At 44.0% G+C, this 14300-nt stretch overlaps 1 protein-coding gene across 3 annotated transcripts in view; it reads right to left on the reverse strand.

Moving 5' to 3' along the window:
• Positions 1-1608: 1608 nt before the first annotated feature.
• Positions 1609-14300, reverse strand: part of LOC133281583 (protein BANP-like) — a 97647-nt gene continuing 84955 nt past the window's right edge. The window contains exons 10-11 of one of the 3 annotated variants that reach the window (XM_061477311.1): positions 11658-11702; positions 1609-1774 (exon numbers count right to left, since the gene is read on the reverse strand). In XM_061477311.1, coding sequence (XP_061333295.1) covers positions 1739-1774; positions 11658-11702 — 81 coding nt within the window. In that variant the 3' untranslated portion in view covers positions 1609-1738. The remainder of the gene's footprint in view (positions 1775-11657; positions 11703-14300) is intronic. The other 2 variants (XM_061477310.1, XM_061477308.1) reach the window with 2 other exon arrangements.

Below are 14300 nucleotides of genomic sequence, written 5' to 3' on the forward strand. Positions count from 1 at the left end.
AGCAGAGCACAGAAAGTAGACAAATGTTTCAAATGTAGATGATGAGGTCACATCTCCTCCTGAGCTGCATTACAGGCTTTTACTATGTGTATTGAAACCAGATCTGAACAAAGCATCAGATTCATACTCCTCCAGAGGATATAAAAGACAACCTCTCACTGATCTATTTCTCCCACATCTATATTCTAACCCTTCAGGCCCAACAGCAGCTAGATGCTATTAAGCAGCACTGAAGTCTGCCCTATTTTCTCCATCACTACAGCAGTTTTACAAGAACATATTTTCCCATTATGTATTTGTTTACTCTCGTATGATCATTACACATTACAAGGATGCTTTTCTAAAGCTTAGTTGGTGATCTACCCCCACAGCCCTGCATCTGAACTCTTAGACCTTAGAGCTGCCATAAAGCTCACAGCAGCAAGGTCAGAGTAAAGGTTCAGAAAAAGGCAATGAAATCACTGCTCCATACCTCATTAAGCACCAGAAAGATGTGTTATTAATGTGAACCCCTCTCTCTACGTATATGTAACTCCATAGTTATGGATGGGCCTCAACGCACAACTGATTACAAACTTATCTGCAAGAGACTGTGTCTACAACTATGTAAGATGCCAAGTCCTTATGCAACAGAAGCAACTCTGCATGTTTATTTGCACATGGTATTCATTTTTATGCATTTAAGACCAATTAATACAAAAGCAATTTTCACTGGTTAGTTTTTTGCTGCTAAACCTAACCTACATGCTGTTTGTTCTCGATTCTCCTGCTTTTTCTAACTTACCTACAGATACTGATTCTAAGTGAACTAAATACAGCTACTCTTATTAATTTTTCATTCATGGAGCAGAACAAGCTGCTAGCTCTCCAAGAATACATATGATCATATTTTAGATGTTAAAGTGCATTAACTTCTTAATTTAAGAACTAAGGTTATTAGTTGAAGACCATTTGCCTGGTGTCATTTTAATTAATTTATAAATTGGAGAAACACTGGCTTGTAAGGACATACAAATGGAATGTCTAAAATACAGAATCAAGGACTGTCAAACCACTGAAACTGCTCCACCTCGTTAAACCCCACCTGTACTTCTGAACACTATGGTACTACCTCATCTTATACAGGACACACATGAAACACCTCCTAGGATACAGAACGCTGAAGCTCAAAGGGAGAAAAGGATGGAGTTAGGGAGAAAGGAGGGCAGGTATTTAGAGGAAAGACACACAAATTAGAATACTTGGTAATTCATAAGTATGAAATGCAAAGTCCAAAAAAATCCCTGCTGGTCCGAGGCTTCAAGTATTAGTTAATATAAACTCTATTTTTTGCAGTTTGGTGTTTTTATTAAAAGTGCACTGAAATATGAAAATTTCAGCTAATAGAACACGTGTAGGTAGACAGCATTCTTTTTGGCATTATTTCATCAGTTCCACGAACAATGATGCCAGAAAAACAAAATTAAATTTGGTGCAACTACCCAAACTGACAATTCAAGAGGGGAAAAAAAGATAAAAATCAACAACTGGCAGCATTCTGCAGAGAAGCTGCTATTTATTACTACTGTTATGAAGCTTAAAACATACCTTGGAAATTTTACTGATAAAGTTTCACAGTAGATTTATGCCATTTTATGCTTTAGTTCATATGAAACTAACAACTTTATTCTTTGCAGCCCCAGCTTTGGTAAAACTTTTACTTGTGATTCAGAGTGAGAGCCTGCATCAGGTGGCAGTACTAAACCTCATCTGAATCAAGAGAATACCCAAAAATCTGTGTACAGTAACAGATGGAAAACAGCAGCATGAGATGAATTTCCAAAGGGAGCATTTGGTAGCCAAGTTAAAATCTAGTACCATTAGTAGTCAGCTAAAAACATTCAATAACAGAAGTAACACATTATTCACTTATCAGTATTCATCAGTGTCCCGTGGCAGCACGTATTTAGAGTTCAAAACACAGAAGAAAAGTAATGGACATGTGAGAAAACTACAGAAGTCTCCTTGCACACAGGTCATGTACAGATGACTGCAAGCTACTGGATTGTTATGACTTACATGACCACTGAACCATATCATATGACAGGTTTTTGTGCTCTTATCCCACTACAAGCACCAAAGAAAATTTCTTAGTTTCAACCTCCATTCTTAAACCAAACATGGTATAACTCATTTTCATTTGCAACTTTTATGAGCTAATAGCTCAAAAAAAGTTACTTAGCACAGATCAGCTGATTAGCAGCAGACAGTTGAGGCACAGAGATCCCCTTTACCCCCTCATGTTAATGCACGCATGGAGCTGTTGCAAGGAATCATGTGAGTGCTACTCATCCACTTCAGTGTAAAACAGGCCCACATGGCTTAAACTGCTGATGAAGGGTTAAATATCTAATGAAGAATGGAAATAAAAATTGCCTAAATATTTGCTTGCTCCTATTTTTTGCTCCACTGGAAAATAGTTGAGCAGCAAATGCTTCTGGAGGAGCTTGAGGGTTCCTGGGGATTTGCAGATTCCAGCTGAAGCTTGACAATGCCTGTTGATGCTCAAGAGGCAGCAGTTACTCTTCTGCACCAAAATGCTGCTAAGGGTGTGAAGAAAAACAACCCCAACACTTCACTATTTGTTTTCAAGGAAAGTCTAAAAGCAGGGCCCAGAGAGTACAGTTAGTTAAAAACAAAAAAAATGGATGCTAAAGTGATTTCCTACATACAGATGTGCAGCCACAACCACTTTGGCAGAACTGAGAATATCCCAAATATGACATACAAATACTATATATACAAATATGTACTATGTCATAGTACAGATGCCTTTTATATAAAGTGATCTTGATTTCAACACAAAAAATTTGATTAAGTCATGCTTTTCTTCCCTATCTTGTGCTCTTACACACCCCAACATATATCATTGTCCTGGGTTCAGCAGTAGCAGTCATGTTTTTTTTCCTTTGTGTTAACTGGTGCAGTGCTGTGTTTTGACTTCTAGTTTTGAGAACAGCGTTGGTGAAGCCGATGTTGTCGGTTGTTGCTAAGTGATGTTTACCCTGACCAAGGACTCTGTGAGGCTCATGCTCTGCCAGGGAAGAGGGGAGGCTGTGAGGAAGCAGAGGCGGGGCGCCTGACCCGGGCTAGCCGGGGAGGTATTCCATACCACAGCACGTCATGCCCGGGGTGGGGGGTAACTGGGAGTTACCCGGAAGGACAGGAGCTTCCGGGTGGAACTCGTTTTCTTGGCCGGTGGTATCGTATTCTCTTCCCTTGTTATTTTCCCTTATCATTGTTTTAGCTGATAGTAGCGGTGGTGATTTGTTGCTGGACTGTTCTTGTCTCAACCCGTAGGAGTTGCACTCTCTCGATCCTCCTCCCCGTTCCTCCGGGAGCAGGGAAGGGGAGAGCCCCGGTGCAGGGAGGGGGGGGGAGACGAACACGGACCTTGATTGTTGTCAGCTCGGCACCACTCACTGGGAGTGAGTGAACAAGTTACCTGACTGGGTTTAAACCACGACAGTTCTTTTTGGCGCCCAACGTGGGGCACGAGGGGTTGAGATAAGAACAGATCTGACTGGATTGATAGTCACTCGTCACAATGCTGATTTATTGGCTCTCAAGGTTTTTCCTCTTGATCTCACAGTTTCAGTATACCATATCTTACGTCCATCCGGTATTGGCTGTATTAGTGTTTTTTAAGTGTGGGGCTTGGGCTAAGGTTTTTATCCCATTGTACTTTATGGTAATGACTTGTAATACAATAGAATCATTGATCATGAAACTGATCTGGTTTATGTTCCCAGTGTGGTCACCACCTTTATACTTTGGGAGGTATATGATGGAGGTGCTTAGCAATTACACATCTTTTTTCTCCTTCTCAGGTGCTCAACCTGTGAAGGAGACATCCTTTTACCCTCCTAGTCGTCCCCCCAGACCATTTACATTTGAGAGTTTTGAATTTTTTAAATGGCCTTTTAATGCTCTTGAGACTTGTTTGCTGATGGTGATGGGAATCACCATGCTAACACGCATACAGAGTGTGTTTTGCCCACTACTGATTTCAAGAGTTAAGCAGATTCAGGTTTGGGTCTTGTCTGGGGTCAAACGACGATGTAGGAGGACCGAGAGATTTTCCCAGAGGCTGGACAGCCATGAGTGGCAGGGTGTGTGGGATAGTATGGGCAAGTATCTAGGTCAGTGGGCCCCTCCAGTATTTTGGAATTTCACTACCGAACAACTGCAAAATCCAGAAGAATTAGTAAAACACTTAAATGAGGTGTGTGGTCATTCTGGCCATACCAGAGATGGACAAATCACGGCAACGTGCTGGGGCTTGGCCTATGCTTACAGGGCCTTGTTCAACACTATCCAGCACCTTCAAAAGGAAAAGAATGTCGGCGGATTTGAGGGCAAAGTGACAGTCGCTACTCAAACTTTGGCTGCAATGAACTGCGCAGCTACCCCAGCGGCAAGTACAGCAGCTGCTCAAACTTCAACTGCAACAGACAGCGCGGTTACCCCAGCTCCAAGCACGGTAGCTACACCACCCCCAGCAACAAGTACAGTCGCCACTCAAACCACAGTGATAATCACTGCAGCCAAACCAGAGGACCAATTCGTACCAATATCGGTTGCCCCTGTACGCAAGAGAACAAGCAAAAAGGAGGCAAAAAGGGTGAAACGAGATGAAGAACCAATGAATTCACCACCCGGTCCAGAATCTGATCAGGAGTCATCCTCACATGACGAAGAAGAAGAAGAAGAGGTAACTTCTCGACCTCGGACCTCAACCGAGCTGCGGAATATGCGAAAAGATTTTACCCGTCAACCAGGGGAGCACATCATCACCTGGTTACTCCGATGCTGGGACAATGGGGCCGATGGTCACGAACTAGAAGGTACAGAAGCCAAGCAGCTGGGATCACTTGCTAGAGAAGGGGGAATTGACAAAGCAATTGCAAGAGAGAAAAAGTCCCTCAGCCTTTGGAGGAGGCTCTTGGCAGCTGTGAAAGAAAGGTTTCCGTACAAGGACGATGTTACGAGTCATTCGGCCAAGTGGACTACTATAGACAAAGGCATCCAGTCTCTGAGGGAATCGGCCATCGTAGAGATGATCTATCACATCAAGCCGAATAACGGGGATACACCTATAGATCCAGATGAAGTTGAATGTACACGACCCATGTGGCGAAAACTTACACGGAATGCACCGTCATCATATGCCCATTCATTGGCAACAGTGACCTGGAATGACATAGTACCACTAACAGTGGATGAAATGGTTCATAAACTCCGAGAGTTCGAAGACAATCTCACTCCTTCCATCATCTCAGCTGTGAAAAAACTGTCCCAGGACCTCGACAAATTGAGGGACGATGTATCTGATTTATCCAGCTCCTCACGTGTACCAACACGCGTCTCAGCTATTAACAAAAGACGTCCTATTGTTCAAGAGAGGAGATACAGAAGGTATACGCCACGGGGTACCCTATGGTTTTACCTGCTGGATCACGGAGAAGACATGACAAAGTGGGATGGAAAACCTACTTCAGCTTTGGAGGAACGGGTGAGTGAACTGAAGAGGGGAGCAAGGGCCAAGACTGATCGTCCCATGAGAGCTACGGCTTCAGTCTCTGGTGAGCAGTTTCCCAGATGGAGTGGAAGAGCTGATTTTACTCCAGCTCCTGTGATAACGAAGAATAATCCCTTTCACCACGACTTAAGTGTCCAATGCTGTGACGACCATTAGAGGGGCCCTGCCTCCAGCCAGGTGGAGGTAGGGGACAATCGGATTTACTGGACTGTGTGGATCAGATGGCCTGGCACATCAGTCCCACAGAAGTATAAGGCTCTAGTAGATACCGGTGCACAGTGTACCCTGATGCCATCAAGCTGTCAAGGGGTGGAACCCATCTATATTTCTGGAGTAACAGGAGGATCCCAAGAGTTGACTGTGCTGGAGGCTGAAATCAGCCTGACTGGGAGGGAGTGGCAAAAGCACCCTATTGTGACTGGTCCAGAGGCTCCATGCATCCTCGGCATAGACTACCTCAAGAGAGGGTACTTCAAAGACCCAAAAGGGTACCGGTGGGCTTTTGGTATTGCTGCTTTGGAGACTGAGGAAATTGAGCAGCTGTCCACCTTGCCTGGTCTCTCAGAAGATCCCTCTGCTGTGGGGTTGCTGAAAGTTGAAGAACAACAAGTGCCAATTGCGACCACAACAGTGCACCGGCGGCAATATCGCACCAACCGAGACTCCCTGATTCCCATCCATCAGCTGATCCGTAGACTGGAGAGTCAGGGGGTGATCAGCAGGACCCGCTCACCCTTCAATAGCCCCATATGGCCAGTGCGAAAGTCTAATGGAGAATGGAGACTAACAGTAGACTATCGTGGCCTGAATGAAGTCACACCACCATTAAGTGCTGCCGTACCGGACATGCTAGAACTTCAGTATGAACTAGAGTCAAAAGCAGCCAAGTGGTATGCCACGATTGATATTGCCAATGCATTTTTCTCCATTCCTTTGGCAGCAGAGTGCAGGCCACAGTTTGCTTTTACTTGGAGGGGTGTCCAGTTCACTTGGAACCGACTGCCCCAGGGCTGGAAACACAGCCCTACCATTTGCCATGGACTGATCCAGACTGCACTGGAACAGGGGCAAGCTCCAGAACACCTGCAATACATTGATGACATTATTGTGTGGGGCGATACAGCGGAAGAAGTCTTTGAGAAAGGGAGGAAAATAATCCAAATCCTGCTGAAAGCCGGTTTTGCCATAAAACGGAGTAAGGTCAAGGGACCTGCACAGGAGATTCAATTTTTGGGAATAAAATGGCAAGATGGACGTAGACAGATCCCCACAGATGTGATCAACAAGATAACAGCAATGTCTCCACCAACTAATAAGAAAGAAACGCAAGCTTTCTTGGGTGCAGTGGGGTTCTGGAGAATGCACATCCCAAATTACAGTTCGATTGTAAGCCCTCTCTATCATGTGACCCGGAAGAAGAATGATTTTAAATGGGGCCCTGAGCAGCAACAAGCCTTTGAGCAAATTAAACGTGAGATAGTTCATGCAGTAGCCCTTGGACCAGTCCAGACCGGGCCAGATGTAAAAAATGTGCTGTACACTGCAGCTGGGGAGAACGGTCCTACCTGGAGCCTCTGGCAGAAAGCTCCAGGGGAGACTCGAGGTCGACCCCTCGGCTTTTGGAGTCGGGGATACAAAGGATCTGAGGCCAGCTATACCCCAACTGAGAAAGAGATACTGGCAGCGTATGAAGGGGTTCGAGCTGCTTCGGAAGTGATTGGCACTGAAGCACAGCTCCTCCTGGCACCCCGGCTGCCCGTGCTGGGCTGGATGTTCAAAGGCAGGGTCTCCTCTACACATCATGCAACTGATGCTACATGGAGTAAATGGACTTAACAATGGACACTATTGCCCAGGTTATTCATGAGTGTGAAACATGTGCTGCAATTAAACAAGCCAAGCGGTTAAAGCCTCTTTGGTATGGAGGACGATGGTTGAAGTATAAATATGGGGAGGCCTGGCAGATTGACTATATCACACTGCCACCAACCCGCCAAGGCAAGCGCCATGTGCTTACCATGGTGGAAGCAACCACCGGGTGGCTGGAAACATACGCTGTGCCCCATGCCACTGCCCGGAACACCATCCTGGGCCTTGAGAAACAGATTTTGTGGCGACACGGCACCCCAGAGAGAATTGAGTCAGACAATGGGACTCATTTCCGGAATAACCTTATAGATATTTGGGCCAAAGAGCATGGCATTGAGTGGGTATATCACATCCCCTACCATGCACCAGCCTCTGGGAAAATCGAACGGTACAATGGGCTGTTAAAAACTACACTGAGAGCGATGGGTGGGGGAACTTTCAAGCATTGGGATACACATTTACCAAAGGCCACCTGGTTGGTCAACACCAGAGGATCTGCCAACAGGGCTGGCCCAGCCCAGTCAGAACTTTTACATATTGTAGAGGGGGACAAAGTTCCCGTGGTGCATATGAAGAATTTGCTGGGGAAGACAGTCTGGGTTATTCCTGCTTCAGGTAAAGGCAAACCCACTCGTGGGATTGCTTTTGCTCAGGGACCTGGATATACTTGGTGGGTAATGCGGGAAGATGGGGAAGTCCGATGTACACCTCAAGGGGATTTGATTTTAGGGGAAAACAGCCAGTGAACTCAATTGTATGCTGTTGCCTGCTGTGTAATGCTTTTATAGCCCATCAACTAGATGTCTCCAGGTCACCAGCGACTGGCCCTGACTTCCCTCCAGCCATCATCCCAACAGAGAATGAACTTGGAACATCATGGACCGAACGGACTCGGCAGCATTATAGGGATTGGTCCATGCACTAAGAAAATGATTTTTTTTCCTCTTGGTCTGTATGTATATGGATGTATATATGTGGGAGAGCGATGGTGTATTGAAAATGTGGGATCTGAGCACGACGTGAATGGTATGGAATAAGGGGTGGATAATGTCCTGGGTTCAGCAGTAGCAGTCATGTTTTTTTTCCTTTGTGTTAACTGGTTCAGTGCTGTGTTTTGACTTCTAGTTTTGAGAACAGCGTTGGTGAAGCCGATGTTGTCGGTTGTTGCTAAGTGATGTTTACCCTGACCAAGGACTCTGTGAGGCTCATGCTCTGCCAGGGAAGAGGGGAGGCTGTGAGGAAGCAGAGGCGGGGCGCCTGACCCGGGCTAGCCGGGGAGGTATTCCATACCACAGCACGTCATGCCCGGGGTGGGGGGTAACTGGGAGTTACCCGGAAGGACAGGAGCTTCCGGGTGGAACTCGTTTTCTTGGCCGGTGGTATCGTATTCTCTTCCCTTGTTATTTTCCCTTATCATTGTTTTAGCTGATAGTAGCGGTGGTGATTTGTTGCTGGACTGTTCTTGTCTCAACCCGTAGGAGTTGCACTCTCTCGATCCTCCTCCCCGTTCCTCCGGGAGCAGGGAAGGGGAGAGCCCCGGTGCAGGGAGGGGGGGGGAGACGAACACGGACCTTGATTGTTGTCAGCTCGGCACCACTCACTGGGAGTGAGTGAACAAGTTACCTGACTGGGTTTAAACCACGACAATCATGTTCCCATATATATGCACAGACACGTGCACACACACATTTACAAACACCTACTGTTAGAAAGCCTTTCTTCCAGCATAGCCTTACTCTGCATGTTCTAATGCAACTGTTCAGATGATCAGCAAGACTCCACTTACAGATATTTAGAGTGTGGAAGTTTTCTACTACTCCAGAGTTTACAGGCTTTTATTCCACGACTATTTTAGCATGAAACACAGCTGAATGGCACTGTTGTATGAAGGGACTTGCCTCTCCTGCCTAACACAGGGGGGTCAGGAAAATGCGGTCATCCAAACACTTCCTTTAAAACCAGCATGAACTCACAACATTTTAAACTACATGGCTTGGTTTTATTTAAGAAAGGGAGATGCAATTTGCAGAATACTTGTGTCCTGGGTTCAGCAGTAGCAGTCATGTTTTTTCCTTTGTGGTAGCTGGTGCAGTGCTGTGTTTTGACTTCCAGCCTGGGAACAGTGTTGGTGAAGCCGATGTTTTCGGTTGTTGCTAAGTGATGTTTACCCTGACCAAGGACTTTGTAAGGCTCATGCTCTGCCAGGGAGGAGGGGAAGCTGTGAGGAAGCAGAGACGGGGCGCCTGACCCAGGCTAGCCAGGGAGGTATTCCATACCACAGCACGTCATGCCCAGGGCGGGGGGTAACTGGGAGTTACCCGGAAGGACATGGGCTTCCGGGTGGGACTCGTTTTTCAGCAGGTGGTATAGTATTCTCTTCCCTTGTTATTTTCCCTTATCATTGTTGTAGTTGATAGTAGCGGTGGTGATTTGTGTTGTACATTGGTTGCTGGACTGTTCTTGTCTCAACCCGTAGGAGTTGCACTCTTTCGATCCTCCTCCCCGTTCTTCCGGGAGCGGGGAAGGGGAGAGCCCCGGTGGGGGGGGGCGGCCCTCGATTGTTGTCAGCTCGGCATCACTCACTGGGAGTGAGTGAACAAGTTACCTGACTGGGTTTAAATCACGACAACTTGTTATGAATAAATATTACAAGGGGAAAAATAATGGTACTAGGCTACAATATTGTCCTGCGTTCAGCTGTAGCAGTCATTTTTCTCCTTCTTAGTAGCTGATGCAGTTCTGTGTTTTTTACTTTAGTCTGAGAACTACACTGATAATACACCAATGTTTTAAATTGTTGCTAAGTAATGTTTATTCCAATCAAGGACTTCTCAGTCTCATGCTCTGCCAGTGAGGAGGGGCACAGAAAGCCAGGAGGAAGCAGAGACACAATACCTGACCCAAGCTAGCCAAAGGGATAATTCCATACCACAGCAGGTCATGTCCAGTACATAAACTGAAGAGGGGGGGAGCCAGTGAGCAGCTGCATGGTTCTGAGTTACTGGCTGGGCTTAAATCACAAAAAATATTCTTTAAAAAGTAACTTAATCTACATGACACACTCAGAGTGATATAAACCACCCAATACTATTCTTTAAAAATGTAATTTGGACAGCAGTATTTCACAAATAAGAAAAAAAGAACAATAAGTCTCAAAAAAAAAAAAAAACACCTTCCCTGGTCTCACTTCTGTAGAAGTATTTTTGATTAAAGTCTCAGTAAAGAACACTAAGTGTTGGGGTTTTCTATTCTTTGAATACAAGTCAGAGTCTTGGGTGACATGGTTTAGTGTGTGGTGCCCCTGCCCATGGTCCTTTCCAACCCTAACTATTCTACAGATTGCTTCCTCGCACAAATATTGTATGTGGGCAAAAGTTCAAAGTACTGGTAGCTTTCTCAAAGCCTTTATGTTCAAGAACCTTCATGATGTGAGCTGCTTCACTTCAAGGAAGCATTCAAGTACTAGCCATATGTCTCACAATTTATTAATATTCAACAGGAACAAAAAAATTCATAACACATCCAAGCGGCCTGGCTAGAAAGCTTCTTACAGGAATATTTTTGTGCTGTGGATATTTAACATAGCTCAACTTTTAGTAAAGTGTGGCTGAGATACATTGTTAGAAATTTTGCTGATAACTGACACATTCTGCTAATTTAATCACTTACTGACTCATCACTCAAAATAAAAGCTTGTTCTTACCTCATGTATGCATAAGCACCTAATAAAGCCATCTTATCAAAAAGAACAAAAGCAGATGTGAAAGACCTGTTTCTCCCAAGACAGCCATATAATGAAAAAAATAGCTGCTTAAGCCTCTGCAATAAATGTTCTTCGGTTTGCATGGACCACAGTCCACATCTGGCCACAGTGACAGTTTATAACAGAGAAAAGAACATACTGTACACAGTCTAATCAATCCAGTTAATAGATGTGAGAGTGAAGAAGCTAAAGACAAGAAGGTATAAATTGCAGGGATAAAGCATCTCACAGGAGTAATTAAATAAGCTTGGGCAAATATTTTGAGTCCACAGACAAAATACTTAGCTTACATTTTACCATTTTGCAAGATGTTTAAATAAACAGAAAGACCAGAACAGATTTTGCTCTTTAAACCAGCCACTAATAACGTGAGATCATTCCAACTGCAACACTAATTTTAAAGACCAAAGTAAAATAACGCTTAAAACTCAGTTCTGTTCCTACCTGCCCATCTTGACCCACATGAACTTGATGTATCTGCAGGTTTCCCTGTAAAATAAGAGTAGTGACAATAAACATGAATTTGGAATTTTAAAAGTTGCTCTGTCCTGAGAAGGGCCTGTTTCTTATCTCATTATTAAACAACTTCAATATTAAGGAAATCTATTAATTTAGGAAATACTGCTGAGGCAGTTATCCTGGCAATCCAGCTACAATGTGACGGTCAGCACTTAAACCACAGAGGATAAACAGACTAAAAAGCAAGGAGGCTTTTCAGCACGAGCGTGTTTTGCTTTTTGAAAGTTAATGTATGATGTACAGTATTTTTATGCAGAGTTTGTTTGCATGGCTTCTGAGGTAAGATTTGGGATTTTCCTTACCTATCTAAAACTGCAAATTTAAGTCAAACCCTTACTAAACTAGAATTAAGAGTATAACACTTTTACATGTATGGAGCACTATTAGTAAATAGTTAATATTGGTTGTTATAAAGTTAATGCCTGAGCTAACAGATTATTATCTAAATTCAATACCAAAGACCAAGATAGTCCTGTCACTGGGATTACATCTATTACAAAAAATTCTCAATATTGCAAAGTATTTGAAAGGAAACTATAGTTACAAAGTCTAAAAAGGACAGCAATATCTTTACAAAATGAAGCTTTTATTCATATGTTCAGATATGCCTTTTCAGAAGAATATTTGAATTATAAACACAGCTTCCCAAGCACTTACAGTGAAATAGCACATTTCTTTGAGGAAAAAAGCATATTTTCTGCATTTTCTCTTACTGGCAGTACTTGCTCTTATCTGAAGTTGTGTACATTGCAATAAATTTAAAACCAGATGTTTTCATCTGTCACAGACAAATGCAGTCCTTAAAAGTCTTACATACGGAAATTTCAGAGGAAGCCAATTGACACTTCAGGATCAATTAGAACTGGTATCTGCTGAATCATAATTTTTTCAGGGTCTCTTTACCCAAGAACTGTTTCAGTTTTATTGTAGTACACTATACATCCCTTTAGACCCAGAACATTTTGATCCTTCCTTAACTCTCTCCAGGTCTGACAAGCTCTTCAAAGGAGACAGCCTTTAACTATAAGATTTATATAAAATTCACAATAATATTTATCCTACAATAACTCCCTTTGTTAACAGTACTCCTCTGCACCAAAAGTAGTTTTATGAGATGTGATTTAAGTTACTTTGGAAATGGATTAAACCAACCCACAAGCGGGTGTGCTTAACACTGAGTAAAGCACACTACAGGGAAATAATAGATTAAAATTGTAGGCTGCGTTTATATTTAGCCCTAGTTTGCTATTGCTTCTTCAGGTAAACAAAGTGCACAAGAAATCTAACAGCATTCGTAGAAGTTAGGGACCTCTACACAATCTTACATAACCAAGAACAGCATGTTCACCCATGTAAAATCAGCTGGCGTTAACAGCTGTTATTCCTGAGCAGGAGGAAAGAAAAAAAAGTTGAAATTAGAGAGTTCACTACTGGATTTACCCATTTCCATTCTAGCATACTATTTTTATAGAAAAAAATATGAAGCGAAAGTAGTACACTGTCAGATTGCTTGACCAGCACCGAAAGCAAGTTCACTTTGGCACAAGCCATCCAGGAGGTTCCTCAATTGGGTGGAAGACAACTTCCTTCTGCAAGTAACAGAGAAGCCAACAAGGAGAGGTGCCATGCTTGACCTCGTGCTCACCAACAGGGAAGGGCTCATTGGAAAAGTGAAACTCCAGGGCAGCCTTGGATGCAGTGATCATGAGATGGTCGAATTCAAAAACCTCAGGACACTGAGAAGAGCATTCAGCAAGCTCACTGCCCTGGACTTCAAGAAAGCCTCTTCAGGAACCTGCTTTGTAAGATTCCATGGGATAAAGACCTAGAGGGCAGGGGAGCCCAAGACTGTTGATCGATATTCAAGGATCACATACTGCAAACTCAGGAGTGTTGCATCCCAACTAGAAGGAAGTGCAGCAGGAGGGCCAAGAGACCTCCTTGGATGGATAAGGAGCTGCTGAGGAAACTTCGAGGGGAAAAAAAGAGGCTTATAAAAGGTGGAAGCAAGAACAGATGGCTTGGGAAGAATACAGGGATGGTGTCTGGGAAGCTGGAGACCAGGTTAGGAAAGCTAAAGCCCAGTTAAAATTAAACTTGGCTAGGGATGTGAAGGACAACAGGGATTCTATAGGTACGTAGCAAATAAAAGACTAGGGACAACGTGGGCCCTCTCCAGAAGCTATCAGGAGAACAGGCTACCCTGGATTTGGAGAAGGCTGGGGTTCTGAATGACTTCTTTGCCTCAGTCTTAACTGGCAAATGCTCTGACCACACCACCCAAGTCTTGGAAGGCAGACACAGGGACTGTGAGAATGAAGACCTTAGGCCCACTGAAGGAGAGGATCTGGTTTGAGACCATCTTAAGAACCTGAATGTGCACAAGTCCATGGGACCTGATGAAATCCATCCGCGGGTCCTGAAGGAGCTGGCAAATGAAGTTGCTAATCCACTGCCCATCATATTTGAAAAATCATGGCAGTCAGATGAAGTTCCTGACAACTGGAAAAAGGGAAATATAACCCCCATTTTCAAGAAGGGGAAAATGGATGACCCAGGGAACTACAG

This window comes from Pezoporus flaviventris, unplaced genomic scaffold (assembly GCF_033815535.1).
Source record: "Pezoporus flaviventris isolate CSIRO_AGI_PZ_B2104156 unplaced genomic scaffold, CSIRO_AGI_Pfla_v1 ptg000103l, whole genome shotgun sequence".
In the NCBI taxonomy this organism is placed as follows: domain Eukaryota; kingdom Metazoa; phylum Chordata; class Aves; order Psittaciformes; family Psittacidae; genus Pezoporus; species Pezoporus flaviventris.